This window comes from Oenanthe melanoleuca, chromosome 5, assembly GCF_029582105.1.
Source record: "Oenanthe melanoleuca isolate GR-GAL-2019-014 chromosome 5, OMel1.0, whole genome shotgun sequence".
In the NCBI taxonomy this organism is placed as follows: Eukaryota; Metazoa; Chordata; class Aves; order Passeriformes; family Muscicapidae; genus Oenanthe; species Oenanthe melanoleuca.
Genome location: NC_079339.1, coordinates 3,778,160 through 3,794,867, shown reverse-complemented (window position 1 = coordinate 3,794,867; position 16,708 = coordinate 3,778,160). Strand labels below are relative to the sequence as shown.

The window sequence follows — 16,708 nt, the reverse complement described above, 5'->3', positions numbered from 1 at the left end:
CCTGCATAAAATTTGAGGAATTCAAGGCCTGAACCTGAAAGAGTTCAGCACCTAATCTTAGGCTGTCTGATCTTACTGTCCCACCAGACTCATCCACAAAGTTCTCTTGGAGGCAGCCTGGAAACACCTTGTGCTTGCCACTCCAAGCTCCAATTCCAGACCAGCTGAGCAAGTGTGAGGCAGATGGACAGGTTACAGGTCACCTGAAAGTATTTAATGAGCTGAGCATCTCATACAAACAAGGATCTGATGCTGGGAAATACCCCTGCCCTCTGCTTTGGCTCTGCCCTAGGCTTCTACATGGTGATGCTAAATCTGATCAACTCTTTTCCAATACAAATTAACAAAAAGCAATCTTTCAACACTCTAAACAGCATTTAGACATCAACAACTGCTCTTAGCATAGTGGTTTTATTTCTTTATTTATTTTTACAGATTGCCATCATCTAGTCATAATATTATGCCCTCTAACAATATCAAGCTGTGTCCTGGGGAAGGATCAGACTTCTACCCTTAGACTTAATTGTACCAAAAAACAATGATCAATGACTACACAAATAATTATGGCCAGATATTCAGGTGTACATAGTGACCTGATGATCACTGCACTCCTCCTGGAGCAATCCTTAGGCCTTAGGAAAAGCCAACTCTTGAAAATAAATACCAGTTACTTCTGCAATGGTCAGTCTAGGCATTAAAAATGCAAAATAACAACAATAAGAAATAATCTTTAGTCATGCCTGTTCATTCCAGAATAACATCATCTTGCACAAAGAAACCAAGAAAGGAAATGGCTTAACAAGAGACACCACTTGTGATTAGGAGTGCTAAACAGGTCACTTTGCATTGGTTAAAGTTCAGCAGGAGTGGATTCAGCAACTGAAAGTCACAAAGGGTTTAATTCACTGACTGTTACACCTTTGTTTTTCTCCTTTTCACAGGCTGTTAATTACTTGTGCATGATTTCCATTGGCACATGCCAGTTAGTATTTTGAATTTCTGTTGGTCATTCTGCTGGTGAGCAAACACCTCCAAATCTACAATTGTTCTTCCTTTGGCCATTTAGTGCCAGCAGATAAATTGAATGTCCCAATGACAGAGCCAGGACATCTTCAACATCTTTATTTGGTTGTTGAATTGAAGTTAACACTAAACATGTAATATACTGGGTTAGAACTTCAGCAAATTACTAAATTATTAATTGGGATACTGGAAATCAAGGGTCATCTGTATTATGCTCCCACACATATTGTTTGAGACAAAGATTTGGGTTTTGCACATCTCTATGATGCATGACAAATTTGAGGGCAAGCAGGACTGGTTTAGATGTCTTACACAGGTTAGAAAGACTGAATTTATCTCTCATGGCCAAACTCAAAGCTAAATATACCTTTTCCAGCATTAGAAAGGCATCCTGAAAAGACAATAACAGATTTCCTTCAGCTCAGATGTTTCTTATTCTTGCCTTCTAATTGTAAATTTAAAATGCAGTAATTTTTACTTTTATTCTGAAAAGAATTACAGTCATGTGTAGAATATAAGGGAGGAAAAAAAGGAAAAATAGGCAGAGACAAACTTGAGCTCTGATGAACACCAAATTGCCAAGATGGCCAGTACAACTGTTCAGGTACCTGTCTACTACAGTTGGCACTATTTACAGATAATAGATAGTTTAAAATCCAAATTTATACATTTGGTTTTCTGGAACACACATTAAATTTGAGTACCAGTAAAGTGAATACTGTGATAAAAGACACAATAAAAGCATTGCCTAGAGAGCCTTATCCTCCCACCAGGATATCATGACATCTTCTGAAATACAGGAATTCTTGATGCATTTCACTTTCTTTCTATCAAGTATCTGTTTTCCCTTAATTCATCCCATATTCCTACCTTGGCCTTCTAAAAGATAACACAAAAACCTATATATATATTTGGCACTGTTAAACTTCTGGTTTTCTACAGACTTTTGCTAGCTTAGCCCAGCAATGTTTCCCCTCCAGAAATAACATATATACAATTTTACTTACATTAAAAAGGTCTCCACTTGTTTCATTTCAGTAAGAAGTTTATGGAATAGGATATACTTTGGGGTGTGGAATATATCAGCCTCAATGCTCTCCTCCTCTTCCTCCAAGAAAAAAAGGCAAACACAAATGCAGAGAGCCACTAGGGAATGTATGGCAAAAGCAGGTGATGTTATTTGTCCCAAAGCCACAGAAAGAGAAAACCTCTCAAGTGACACCACAGCTGCTGTTGACCAGAGAGACTGAATCACTGAACCATTAAAAACTCTGAAACTTGAAAACTGGCTTTTTAGCAAGCTCCAAAATAGGACTACTTGCACAATCACAAATTATAGCAGTCTGTGATGTGCTTATTCCAACAAAGGGAATTACTCAGGCAAGAGTGCATGTGCTGCATCCTTCTGATAAGAGCAAAGGGTCAAATCAATGGCATCAGCTGCCCAACTCCCAGCCATAAATCCCTTTTTATTCTTAAACTGAGCCTGGAGTCCCACACCCAAGTTAAAAATAACTAGGGCTGACCCATTACACTGGTAAAAGTTAGTGTTTATCTGTAGGAATATTTATTACACCATAGATAATGGGAGGTGTTAGTCTTATTGACACATTATCAAGGATTTATTGATGATTATCAAATATTCTGATCAAAGAAGACAAAGAATGCTATTGACTGCACAGAAACATGATACTTGAGCAGTTTTGGAGGCTTACAGGTGTACCAAGGTCCCAGAGCAGCAGCCAAGACAAGAAATCAGCCCCTTCTTCTTTTCTAAGAGGAAACAAAAAAATATGGTATAATTAGATGGTAAAATTCCAGACAAACTGTGCTTATACAGAGAATGAAGATTAGGAAATTGGAGCATCCTCTGAAATACCTCCCAGTAGGAGACAAGAGGACAAGACAGAAGTTAAGCAGTCCTCACTGAAAAGATTTATCTGCATCAAAACTTAATAACAATTTACCTGTTTTTTTAAAGTGTTTTTTCATTGTAATGAAATTATAACATCCAACTAAAGAGATTGCATCACTTATGGAAAATTAATTTTGACATTTAAGAAGATTTTCAAAGAAACATTTATTTTCATCATAAAAATGACAGATATAAGAGACCTGCTTTGTGATGGCTTTGTTAATGACAATGAAAAATACTTTTTTATATTAATAATACTTAATAAAACTAACTTAATAAAACTAATAATATTTTATTTCTTTAAAAGAGAACCAGGTGAACCAGCCCAAGAGGGGACCATGCACATGCTGCACTCCTGAAATCTTTTCAGTGTTTGCTTTAATCCTGCTCACTGCAGTTATTCCACACAATCAGAACTGCCCCAGCTGAGACTGGAAACTGTTTTCTCTAGTTAGAATAATGAGACAAAAAGGCCATAGAAGTTTCTGTGGAGTAGATGAGCCATTGACTCACAAATAAATATTATCAAGCAGGTAATTTTCAAGAAGATAACCCTGCACACCAGTGTAGAGGTGTGAACAGAGAGACAGGCAGATTTATGATGGAGCTGAGCTTCATCCAGCCCAGTTTGGTTTCCACTATTCAGCAGTTACATTTGCTCTTCTCCCACAGCTTATGCTTCCAGCTTATTCTGGTTTTTCCATTGCTGCAGCACTGTTTCCTAAAGGTGAAAGTATTCATGCCTGCCTGCCCAAGATGAAACATTTTCTTCCCTCTAAAAGGAGTCCAAAATACTGTAGATATTGTTTCATATGTTTTTTGGTGATGTATCTTATCAGCAAATGCGTGTCAGTGCCCTATTAATCACAGGGAATATTTCATCCAGTGTGAGCAGCTCTATTGACTGAAATGCTATTAGTACAGTTGTAGATTTCAAAAAGGTTCCTGTCCTTAAGCACATGATTATGGTAAATGCTATGGGAAATGCACAGTGCATTTTCTTTTACACATGTACACCAGGGGCTGATCAAAAAACCCTCATAAATTAATTTCTGAAAAACTATTTAAATACAAAGGATCTGAAATTTTTGTATTGTCTTCTGCTGTTGCCTTAATTTTGCATCTTTTAAATCTATGAGTGTGTTTATGAATATTGCAAAATATTTTGATAGACCTTGGCATATTGAAAATGTAATTTTTGGCAAATGAATTTAAAAATTATTTTAATTTTAAAATAATTTCATAAATTAATATTTGAAATACGGACAAATTATAATTTTACCTTCATAGAAAAAAATGAAAACAGAGGCTATTAATCTATACTCCACCCTTTTGTCATACTTTTTTTCAATAGGCCCATATATTATTTAATGGGTTTTGCAGAGATACACTTACATGAGTTCTGTATCACATTACAGCTGATGAATGCCCAGCACACAGGTATGTTATGAAAGGTCACCAGTTACAAGGGAAGCTGCATAATGGATGCCTGCTGAATACATTGAGTTCTGTGCCCTGGCTCTGTACCTGCTCTGGCAGCAGCCAGCAGGACACTGGGAGCAGAAGTGACCAGGAACATTCTTTAGCTGCAGGCAGTGTCTGGGAGTCTCTTGGAGTCTCAGCACAGGCAGGGATGGGCCCAGTGGGCATCTGGGCTCCTCTCAAGAAGAGCCAGTGGAAATGAACCCCAAAGTACTCCAGAGCTGCATCCTGAAAGACCACTAGAGAAAAGCCCAAAGATTTCCATCATTATCTCAGAAATTTCCCTGCTCCTAGTTTTCTTCAGGTTTTCTTAGTATACAAGGAACCAAGACCCATTCTGCACATGGGTGAGAATGAGGAAGAAGTGACCCTGGCTTCTGTCATTCTGTCACTCTGTCACTCTGTCACTCTGTTCCACTCTGGTTATGAGAATGCCAGGCAGCTTGCTGCTGGCATTAGGGACATTAGTGCTCTCTTTTGCTGTCCAGTTCTGGAAGAACAAAAAGTGATTGCCTGCATTCTCCCTCCTGCCTTCCATGCTAGCACTCACACAAACATTCTCCAGCCTGACCTACTGTTCCAAGGAGCTCTTGAGGCATGAAAGGGTGGCCTCAGGGAGCTGCAGGCACTCTTTCTTTAGTTGGGGAGGGTTTCCACATGCCATAAAAACATGCAAGGTGCTCCATCATTCATCAGATCATGTCTGCACACAGTATTTAAAAACTGAAATTCCATTCTGAAAAAAAAACCAAAACAAAAAAAAAAAAAAACAAAAACAACTATATTCTGGAGAATTTTGGAAGAAATTAAGTATTGTGTAGAGCTCTCCTGATGTTTCAGTCAGCATCCCCAGAGCCTTGAGAGCCCAGAGGGGGTCAAGTGAGGCTGAGCACGAGGGAGCAGGCGAGGTTGAGAGCAAACCACCCGTGCTCATCTTACCTGTGAAACCCAGCAGCCCAGGAGGGTGCATGCAAGTTGCTCTTTTTCCAGCCTCTGCAGGCACCAATCCCATTAGGACTGTGAGAGCCTGCTGCACTATCCAGACATCTATTTCATTATGAATATCTGTCTAGACACAGCAGAGATCAGAGTACAGCATCGCCCCTGGTCCCGCAGCAAGGGCTGAGCTGGGCCTGGGCTCACCCTGCCAGCCCCTCCTGCAGAGGAAACCAGGACAGCACAGCCCTTCCCATGGCTTCTGGGAAGGCCTTCCTCCCAAAAACCAAAATGAAGACTTGGTGTGATGTCCCTGCATCCTCTTGTATGCAGCGAGAGCAGGAATTCAGTGTTTTCCTCCTGTGACAATTTATATGTACATACACATACATATGTATATGCATACTTGAATGCCTTCAAGGAAGAAAAAAATAAAGTCTAATTAAAGAAGAGAGCAGGTTTTGTTGCCATAATATGTCAGTTTCCTATGGATTTCTAAAGGATAAAGAGGAAACATGGGTTAATAGCTTAGCATATGTCTGAGAGCATCAACACCTTCTCAGAGTGATGTCTGTCACCAGCAGCAACGTTGTCAGTGGCAGTGTGCACAGTGCAGCTGCAGGAACAGTTGTGCATTTTATCACCTTCATTCTCCCCAGAAGTTCAGTCCAACAGTTTGTGTTCGTTCTTTGTTTTACCACACAGGCTTCTTAAAAACTGTGTATTGAAAAAAAAATTTCTGTAATAGTTTGGCAGCTTTATTTTAATCTTTTGCTTCGTTACCTTGTGGATAAAATTGAATCAAGTAATGATAAATTCACTCTTTTCGCCTACAAATTTTAGAAGAGAATTGTCATTGTTCCAAGTCTACTCTTAAAATTATATCTAAACACTTCCAGAAATGCCTAGCCATGGATAGCCACTAATTTATTGCACACATTAAAGAATACTAATTAATTCTCCCTTTGTTAACTTCTACCGGTTTAAGTAACTTTAAAAAAATTATTTATTTGGTGTTATGTTTTGGTGCTTACTTATTAATGAGTGACACACTTTACATAATTCAAGTGAAGGCCTTCTGAAATATTTTGTGGGTAACTGAGATTTTCTAGTGTGCAAAAACAAACACTTGCAGAAAGCAATGATGATACTGAGAGCAAAAATACTAATTGTGCATGAATCTGTAGAGGCAGTGTCTAATGATCTAATTCTCTTCCTAAAAATGATCAGAGTCTAGAAAGTACGTTCCCTTTTCTGCTTCAGGTTCCCCTTAGGAATTAAAAAATCCAGGTTTTTGTGGGCTAATCTTTTTATAACACAATTTAGTAAAACTTAAATAAAAATTTAAGCCCCCAAAGAGAAAATTAAATTAGGAGACTTGGACTCTCAATTTTACTCTTTAAGTCCTGGATTCTGGGGTATCTTTTGGCATGGATGCATTATACAGATACTATTCTTATTGAGTGTACAATTCAAAGGAACAAGAATTTTATCTTCACAAAAAATCCCAAAACTTGAATCATTGAGAAAAAAATATTGCAATAAAACCCCCTTCATTTCAAATTTTTCTTTTTCCTTCTCCCCCCATATTTTTTGTCATCTCTATTACTAAAATTGGTGGGTGCAAATACCATTCTTCACAATCCTTAGTGTCTGCATTACAGAAGAAAATCCACTTGCTCTGCCACAACAGAGCATCTTCCTCCTTCTGACTGCTGGCAGGGCTCACAAACACTCAGCACAACTTGAACCTCCCAGAATTTGCTCAGTAAATTGATATTTCTTAAATTCTCCAATCTGTTTTGAGCATCTGATTGGCTCGATTGCCTAATGCAATATTTCAAGAAATGAACCCAAATTTCTATATGAATGGCTGTTTTGGCATCTATATATAGTTGCCAAAAGATTTTGTGGTTTGAATTTGTTTTTTTTTTTTCTTATTTGTTTATTTTACTTGTTTGGCTGGTTTTATTTGGATTGATTATCAGCTCTTTCAGCTGAGCAATGTGCTGACCACATGGATTAATAACCCACCAGTTTCCACTAATTGTAATGTTTTCTTCCATTCTTCACTCTTTAATGTGCACATTTAAAGGAGATGCTGAATGAAGTTATGGAAACTGTGCAGCTTTGTTCCATCCACTTCTAGATTCCTATCAGCCTTCTGATTTCATCTTTCTTTAGAGCAGCTGGACTGGAACCAGCACAGCTGTTAACTGGAGTTTCTGCTTAAATGTTTACAGCTCTGAATAGTTTGAACAGTTCTGAGTGGCTTGATTATTTTTACTCCATGAAACACAGAAGTTTGGTTGTTGGTCTGCAAATCCCCAGATTATCTGATGTAATGGGATCCTCAGGTTGATGACAGCAATTGCAATGCACTTCCCAAGTTGTTTCTAGAAATCTTCATTCCTGGCACTCACTGTGTGCTGGGTAAAGCTCCCTGACAGGTACTTGAAACACCATGTGTGAGGTTCAACAAGTGTAGGGCTGCCTTTAAACCACACTAACAGGATTCTCTCAGTGGATGATTAAACAAATACCTTTCAGATACTTGAGCACATATTAACAGCACTTGCTAAATTTTATGCTAAGAGAATGTTTGACTGTCAAATCAAAACCACATTTCTAAGGGTGCCTGTGCAATATGGATGTGCCCCTGAGTCTGCATTCCTGTAGTACAGATACAGCCTTTCCCCACAGCTTCAGCATTGCACCTGCTGGGTGAAGGGGAGTGGAAATGGGCTCAGGGAGGTAATAATAAAAATTCCTCCTGCACCCACCCCCAGCCATGTGCCCCTTCAGGATAGCTCTGAGGCCCTGGGTCTGGAGAGTCAGCCAGATGATTTAGAAGAAAATTGTCTGCCCAGTGAGCCTCCCCATTGATTAATCAGTGTGACAGATCACCACCCCTAACATCACAAGGAAAAGCAGGGTAATTGTGGTGGGTGACTCCCTTCTGAGGGGAGCAGGGGCCCCACATGTGGACAGGACCCATCCCACAGGGGCCTGGGTGTGGGACATCACTGGGCTGGTCCAGCCCTCTGACTATTTCCCACTGCTGATCCTCCAGGCTGGCAGATGAGATGGAAAAGAGGAGTGTCAGGGCAATTGAAAGGGACTGTAGGGCACTGGGCCAAGTGGTTGATAGGACAGGGGTCTTTTCCTCAATCCTCTTGGTGGCTGAGATAATCAGTGAAAGGAATAGAAGGACTCACATCATTAACAAGTGGCTCAAGGGTCTGTGTCATTGGCAAAATTTTGGATTCTTTGATTGTGAGGCAACTTTTACAGCACCTGGGCTGCTGGGACCAGATGGGCTCCATCTCTCTGTTAAGGGCAGAAGGATTTTAGCTCATGAGCTGGCAGAACTCATTGAGAGGGCTTTGAACTAGGTTTGAAGGGGAAGGGGATGAAGCTGGGCTGTCTGGAAGCAGCCCCAAGGGTGGCAAGGCTGAGCTAGAGGTGAAATCAGTGGCCCAGCTGAGGTACACCAGTGCACACAGCATGGGGAACTAGCAAGAGGAGCTGGAGGCCGTGGTGATGCCATCACAGAAACGTGGTGGGATGACTCACACAGCTGGAGCACTGCACTGGATGCTACAAGCTCCCCAGAAGGGGCAGGAAAGGGAGGAGAGGTGGCCATTTATATTAGGGAGGCTTTTGATGCCATGGATGTTGAAACTAATGATGGAGTTGAATGCTGTGGGTAAGAATTAAGGGCAAGACCAGCAAGGCTGACATCCTACTGGCAGTATGTTATCATCCACCCAAATGGGGAGAAGGGGTGGACAACTTACTCTATGAGCAGCTGGAGAATGTTTCAGGATAACCAGCCCTGGTTCTTGCAGGTGACTTCAACCTACCAGACATCTGCTGGGAGCTCAATACATCTGTAAAAAGGCAGTCCAGGAAATTTTTAGTGTGTGTGGAGGACAACTCTATCTCACAGCTGGTGAGTGAGCCCATCAGGGGAAGGACTGTGTTGTTTGCAAATAGAGATGGGCTGGAGGGAGATGAGGTGATTGGAGGTCGTTTGGGGCACAGTGATCATGAAATGATGGAGTTCTCAATATCTGGTGAAATCAGGAGGAAGATCAATAAGATTTCACAATGGATTTCCAAAGGGCAGACTTTGGCCTATTTAGGAGGCTTATTCAGAGAGTTCCTTAGGAAGCAGCCCTTAAAAACAAAGGAGCTCAGGAAAGGTGGGAGTGCTTCAAAACAGAGTCCTTGAGGGCACAGGAACAGACTGTCCCTGTGTGCCCAAAGGTGAGTCGATGGGGCAAACATCCAGCCTGGATGGGCAAGGAGGTTTTGGAGAGACTTAGGAATAAAAAGAGGATGTATCATCTTTGGAAGGAGGGCCAGGTCTCTCAGAAGTATTTAAGGGGGTTGCTAAGGCATGTAGGAAAGAAATTAGGAAGGCCAAAGCTCATTTCAAACTTAATTTGGCAACTTTTGTAAAGGATAATAAAAACTGTTTTTACAAATAAATGTATCATTCTCTAAAACTCCCTGAAAGGTGGCTGTGGCCAGGTGGGGGTTGGTTTCTTTTTCCAGGCAGCACTGACAGAATGAGAGGACACAGTCTTAAGCTGCACCAAGGGAAATATAGACTGGATATTAGGAAATAGTTTTTTACAGAAGGAGTGATAAAGTACTGGAATGGTCTGCCCAGGGAGGTGGTGGGGCCACCATCTCTGGATGTGTTTAAAAACAGAGTGGATGTGGCACTCATGCCATGGTTTAGTTGAGGTGTTAGGGGATGGGTTGGAGCTGATCTTGGTCTCTTCCAACCCAGTCACTCTGTGAATTCTGTGAATTGCTTTCTGTATTGCCCCTGACACACAGAGTGCCTTGAGTGGACAGCATTTACAGAAGGAAAGACTACTTTCCAAAAAAAGAGATTACTTTGATACACCTCCCATGCAGTGTATAATCTTATGTGTTATTGACTTACCATAACCCAAAGCCTACAATGAATACAGAATTATTAATTTCCTTTTGGGATTTTGTATGGTGATTTCACTACAGCATCTGAATTCTTTGAAAACATTAATGAACTGATCCTCCCAACATCCTTTTGAAGTTAGAGGATATTTTTGTCACTATTTTACACAAGGGGAAAGGAATATTTAAGATAAAAGCCAAAATGTTCAGTGTCAGCTAATTTTGTTTGCCAGTTTTGAAAGTCTAAGGTTCTGAGTTTTCCAAAAGCTAAGGGTTTTAAAAGCCTTTTTATATGTTCAGAGCAAAGAGCCTGATTCCACCAGCTGCTGCCATGAATGCAAAATGTCACACATGTTCAACATTATTTGATATCAAGCTTCAATTGTCTCAAAACAGAGGAACTTGAAGAAGTTTGCTGTGAATGGTGAGCCCATTTCCTTAAAGGAGCCATCACTGGCCAAAAATCAAACCAGCATTATTTCCCTTCCTTTGAATCTTTCCCAAGATTACTTCCATACATATCTCTTGAGTTTCCATAGCACCTTTAAATTCCTGTAAGTTGGGTGAAGGCAATTTTAGAGCTTTCCAGTGGAACCTCCAGTGCTAAAAATTTCTTAATCTTTAATGTCTCAATGAGTCTCAAATGAAATATCCTAAAGCAATCACAAAATCAATCCCCCTGTATCTTGCAGAATATTCAACATATATTTTCTCTTCTATGTGAACAAGCAGAAGAGCATCACAGAATGTTAGGAAATGCATGATTTAAAGATCAACTGGAGGGAAGACAAACTGTGAACTGTATGAAAAAGCAAAGCCAGACTATACAATGAGATTATGATGCAAGATGAAAATCACTATTTCCAGGTTTTATAGCTAAATTGGAATATACGTGGATTATGGTTTTTTGTTTGTTTATAATTGTTTTAGCTTGTTTTAGCTTTTTACTGCCACTCTCCAGAATGGGAATTCCTATTACACATGAAGCCATCACCCTGCTGAGATCAGAAAATAGCACTTGGTGCCCATTATGGACCCCAGACCTCTTCCTGTCAACTAGGGTAGATTCTCCTCTAAGACTTCGAATCTCAGAAAGATGCACAAGCAGGCCAAAAGGTCAGAAATTTTAGACATTCTTCATATTTTCATTAGAATATATTTTTCATCCATAAATCCACACAGTATCTGGAGAGTAAACATAAAATTCATTTGGGAGGAGATATCCAGAAAGACAAACTCAAGGTCCTCTAGGAGCAAGACTCACCTGCCAGGTGAGTGTATTGCCAAACCAACCTCCCATTCTGAACTGCCTTCTGGAAGAGTCCTTTCCACCTTTTTCCTCTCTTGACTACACAGGGTGTCAGGAAGACTCTCAGTGTTAAGCACTTAAGATATTAAGGAAAAACCCAGAATAAACATACTGGAGTTAAAAGTCCAGCAAACCCTGTCTCCTCTCTTTACTAACACCCCTTACCAGATATTAAAGGAAATACCAGAGCCAAAGATAAGAATAACCCTGAGCATTCCCTCCTGCCTCCCTGTTTGCTCACTGCTCTGAGCACCTGCAGAAACAGTTTCTCTGTATTCAAAAGCTCCCCAAAACCATCTCTTCCATAGATTTGAGTAATCAGGTTTGAACTCAACTCTTTTGACACCATCATACTTTAAATTCCAGATTCATCATCAAATATGCTATTCAGGGAAGAAATGTCATGTGCTTTGAACCTGCCATTCAGCTCTTATGCAGTAAGAAACAGTGAATAGTTGTTACCTAGTCCCTTTTTCCATGAATTGTTATTTCATATACCTTATATAACTCCTCACTTCCAGGGTGAAGTGCTCCTAAACCACATTACTTTTGTCCAGGCTGTTCACTACTTTAATTGTTCTCCTCATCCATTTTTATACCCTTTGTAATTCAACTACATTTATTTGAAATGTGTAGGATAACACCAAGATTCAGGCAAGGAATTTACACAATTGTTCGTTCTCCATCCATTTTTTGTGCTATTTTGACCACAGAGATGATGTTTTCATGACATTTTTACAATAACTCCAAGGTCTCTTTCCTGAGTAATAATATTTGAGAACTCATTGTCACATATGGACTACTTGAGCTGTTTTCCTTCTTGTGCATCATTTTGCATTCATTGACTTTGAATTTAATTTGTTAATTTTACTGCCCAGTCCTTCAGCAACTAACATGCTCCTTCACCTCTTCATAGTTAGCTTTTGTTTCAGCTAACTGAATAATTCAATTTCAATAATTTTCATTTACCTTAGAACCCCTTTTTGGTTTTTCTTCTAAAACACAAATTAACTCTTATGTGAATCCCCTCTACCTTTTCCTGAAAGCAGAGTTATTTTCTACCATGAGTTATCTTCTGGCAGGTTTTGAAAACATAAGTGGACAACACTGTGCAGTTACAGCTCAATTATAAGCTCAGTGTCTGTGAAGCAATTTAACAGATTTGTGAGACTTGATTTCCCTCTAATGAAAGAGGGAACCTTTAGACATGCCTTCTAACAGATTTCTTATTGCATTCTCTATTTCTTGTATAGAACACCAGAGCTCCTAAAAAACCCAACCAAAAGAACAACACAGCCTATTTACAAGTCATTGAAGCAATAGGTTTTATACCATAGTTATTCAGTTATTCTAAATTTGACCTTCAGTGCTTTTGGCTGGTGAGACAGCTGGATTAGTGCTCCTTACAAAAATGTCTATAAAGTATCTTCTGTTTGATCTTCAGCCTGAGATTTCTTTCCTCTCCTTTGAATAATAGAATGATTAAAGTTGGAAGAAAGCTTTTTTCTTTGACTACTTTTTTAATGAACCACTATACACCTGCCCTAAGAGAGGTGAATTATTTAATTACTTTCACTTTTAGGAAATTATTTTAAAATTTTATTTAAAATTATTTTTGGTTTTTTCTCATACAAGTACAAATTCCACGTTTTTACTTCCAATGTTGAAAGACTCAGATTTTGACTTCTAACTTTCTGCTTTGTCTTTTAAAATGGAGTGCAGTGGACAAAAATTCAAACACAAAAATGAAAATTGTTCTAGTTAAACTATTTTAAAGCATGATTTATTCTCCTGTTAGATTCAACCCTCGCTTGTAGATCTTAGATGTGCAATAGTCAAGCTAGATAAAACCTTTAGACCTAATGCATATGGCACAAATAAATTCAAAACAACAGGGAAATCAGGAATAATTTTTTCCAAGAGCGCTACATAGTAGAAAAATTAAGTAGGCCATTTACTGTTACATCTATTCTCTATTAATTCAGCTCTTGGAAATTCCTGCAGGGAATATTACATATTTTTCACATCCACTGGATGGATTTTCTAAGAATGTTTACTTTTTCTAATTGTTAAAACTGATTTCCTCATGCCTGCTTACAGAACCAAATTATCAAAAATCCAATCAAAGTGCAAGAAAACAAATGAGAAATTGAAATGATTTTCATGGTGGACCACTTTGCTAATGTAAATCTACTTTTGCATTATGTTGTCATGTTTCCAAACAGTACCTGCTGTCTTCTGTAGCCAAAGTACCCAAACTTACAAGACACTTGCCTTAGCAGAGGATATCCCAAAACATTTCTTCCAGTGAGCAGATGCTTCATTATCTTCAGACTATGGAAACTTTTCCTACCACCATGAATAACTTATTCTAATAATCCAATCAAATTCTTGTGCTTTGTCAGTTTGACAGGACTGCAGATATAATTTTGTTGACTGAATGCTGTTATAATAAGCAAGTGAGTAATAGTACAAACTCTACCCTACAGCCTTTGCATGTTTTCATAAGTATTTCCCAGAGGGACAAGATCTTTAACATCCTTTTCACACTTGTAATAGACACAATTTAACCCTGCATGCTGCAACAGTGAAATCAGCAAAGTGCGTACTTCAGATAAATGCTATTACTTAAACTAGTTTGTTAAGACAACCCAGCAGGTAGAAGTCAAAGTAGATTGTCAAGAAAATGAAACAGGCTATATCACACCTACACTGCTTCCCAAATACCCTTTGCTTTCTACCTAACTGGAAATCTGTCAAAAAAAAAAAATATCTTATTAGGCAATGAAGTCATAAAAGGTTTTGTGCCAGTAATGTGTGTGGAATGTGCTGCAAAGCACTTTCTGCTTATAATACCTAGATGTGTTCACATCTAGGTAAGAAAACACATGTAAGTACAATTAATAGTGCAGAAAATTACTCAACAGCAATCTGAAGTAAAAAATCCTCCTTCAATCTGCTATATCTCTGGAAACATTTAATTCATGCTAGTTATAAATGGCACAGATATACCTAGCTAACAAATCTATAATCAACTTCTGATTGATTCACTTCTCACATCAGTTTTTAATTTTCTCAATACTTTTTTAGTCCCTGAATGTGTTGCAACTGAACCAACTCCATTCAAGGGTATGCAAAAGACATTAAAAAAGTGAATTCACCAATTTTATGTTCTGATTGACCATTAAAAAGCTACATGCACAAGCTTGTCTAGAAACTTCAAGATTACTATAGACATCTATGTTTCTTACATGCCACAAGAGCAATGAGTTACAACTGGATTTATAAGCAAAACCCAACATGTCTCTTGTACACATGATATCAACAAAAGAAGCTCCCTGTGCACATTTTACATTAAACATTGAAAATTTGAAAAAATCCCATAAATCAAAAATGGTCTTTACTAATTAAGCTGCATCAGGTGCCAAAGTGATAAATTAAAATTGATACCAAGATATTGTTGTTCATCATGATAGGGAAATATTAAAGTGATCCTTCCTCTTCAGTCTACTGAAATTACATCACCTTGCTATGTGGACATGTTCCAAATTCTAGTTTTCAGGCTTCACACCAGCCTTTTCCATGGCCAATATTTTCTCAGTTCTCATTACACTGCAAGATGCCAGGCTCACCACAACTCTACCACTGATAGTCCTTTTAGGATGCAACTAGGAGGATTCAATTTCTACTATTTTTAACTAGTAAGTCCTATTTATTAAAAAAATATTTTTTCCTCTTTGAACTTCCCCAATGAAGACCACTTCTGTAACATTGCCTGCTCATTCCACAAGTGGTCCTGAAGGCTTCTGCAGGCAGCTCCCATCTCCTTCCTCAGAAACTTCTGGAAAATGCTCCTCTAGTGTGTCAGGAATAAACTCTGCAGCACAGTTCATATTCCTGAACTGCCCTTGGCTCAGACAGCTGTCTGACACCACTGGAACTCTTTACTGGACCTCCTCTGGCTCTCACTGGATTGGGAGGTTCATGTGCTTGCATTTGCACAGACCAAACCCACTAGAATGACACTCTGAAGGCTGGGCAGGCTGTCCAGGTTACAGTGCAACTATACATAAATTGCTCTCTCTGAATATAAATAATTTTCTAGAAGACATTACAAACAACATGTACTTACAGCAATGTTTGCCAAAATTGATTTAGACATTTTTCATATGAGAAGGAAAATTTTTGCTAGAAATAAATTTCACATTATATTGCTCTTAATATTAAAATTTATTAGAAGTAATTAAGAAAAATGTATTTACAGCTGAGTTAAATTGAGAAAATAGAACAGGAACATTTACAACCAAGTAACAGACTAAAAACCAGAAAGACAAAAAAATGAAAAAAAAAGCTTTTGGAAATATTTTTCTGTCTCTTGGAACTCACTTGGATGCTAGCAATCTCAGAACATCTAAGGGCATTGAAATGCTAAGCATGAACATGTTCTAATACTAGCATCTGTTTAACTTGCTTCCAAAAGAAAAATTATTTTAACACAAGGAGGCTACTCCAGTGAAAATAATTTAGGGGGTCAAAATAATTGTTCTAAGACTTCCAGCACAAATCTCTAAAGACTATTTACAAGAAAAATCACAATTCAGCCTATTCACATTTGCTATCCATCAATCCTGCTTGAAATAAGGATGAATTCAGAACTAAATCCTTTTTCTTGGAAACACGAAGTAAAAGATTTTTTGATGTCCTTGATTTAACATCCAGTGGCACACTTCCTTGAGAAAGACTTCTAACAAAGTTTCTTGACATATTCTGTTCTTGCTTCCTGCTCTTCATTTTAATTCCTAGTGAAGAAAGAAATGCTATTATAAATAGGGAGACACTCATTCAATAAACATAAGCAGAATTTAGCCTACATGGACCAACTCTTCAGAATATGTCTAAGGATTTTTAGACATCTTTCCTTTACTGAAAGCCAATTTTAATATTAATTAATATACAAAATGTAATCACTCTTAGCGCAGTAATTTAGTGTTTTAATTGTCTAGAAAGTCCCATGTTAGACCCTCAACTGACATGAGATGCTATCAAAAAGGCACAGTTGTCTATAAAAAGATGTAGAAATATGTAAAAAT

General features: G+C 38.5%; 1 protein-coding gene across 2 annotated transcripts in view; it reads right to left on the bottom strand.

Annotated features, from left to right (window-relative positions):
* Positions 1 to 15,831: 15,831 nt before the first annotated feature.
* Positions 15,832 to 16,708, bottom strand: part of KIF18A (kinesin family member 18A) — a 30,054-nt gene continuing 29,177 nt past the window's right edge. For both annotated transcript variants that reach the window (XM_056493250.1, XM_056493251.1), the window contains exon 17: positions 15,832 to 16,417. In XM_056493250.1, coding sequence (XP_056349225.1) covers positions 16,221 to 16,417 — 197 coding nt within the window. In that variant the 3' untranslated portion in view covers positions 15,832 to 16,220. The remainder of the gene's footprint in view (positions 16,418 to 16,708) is intronic.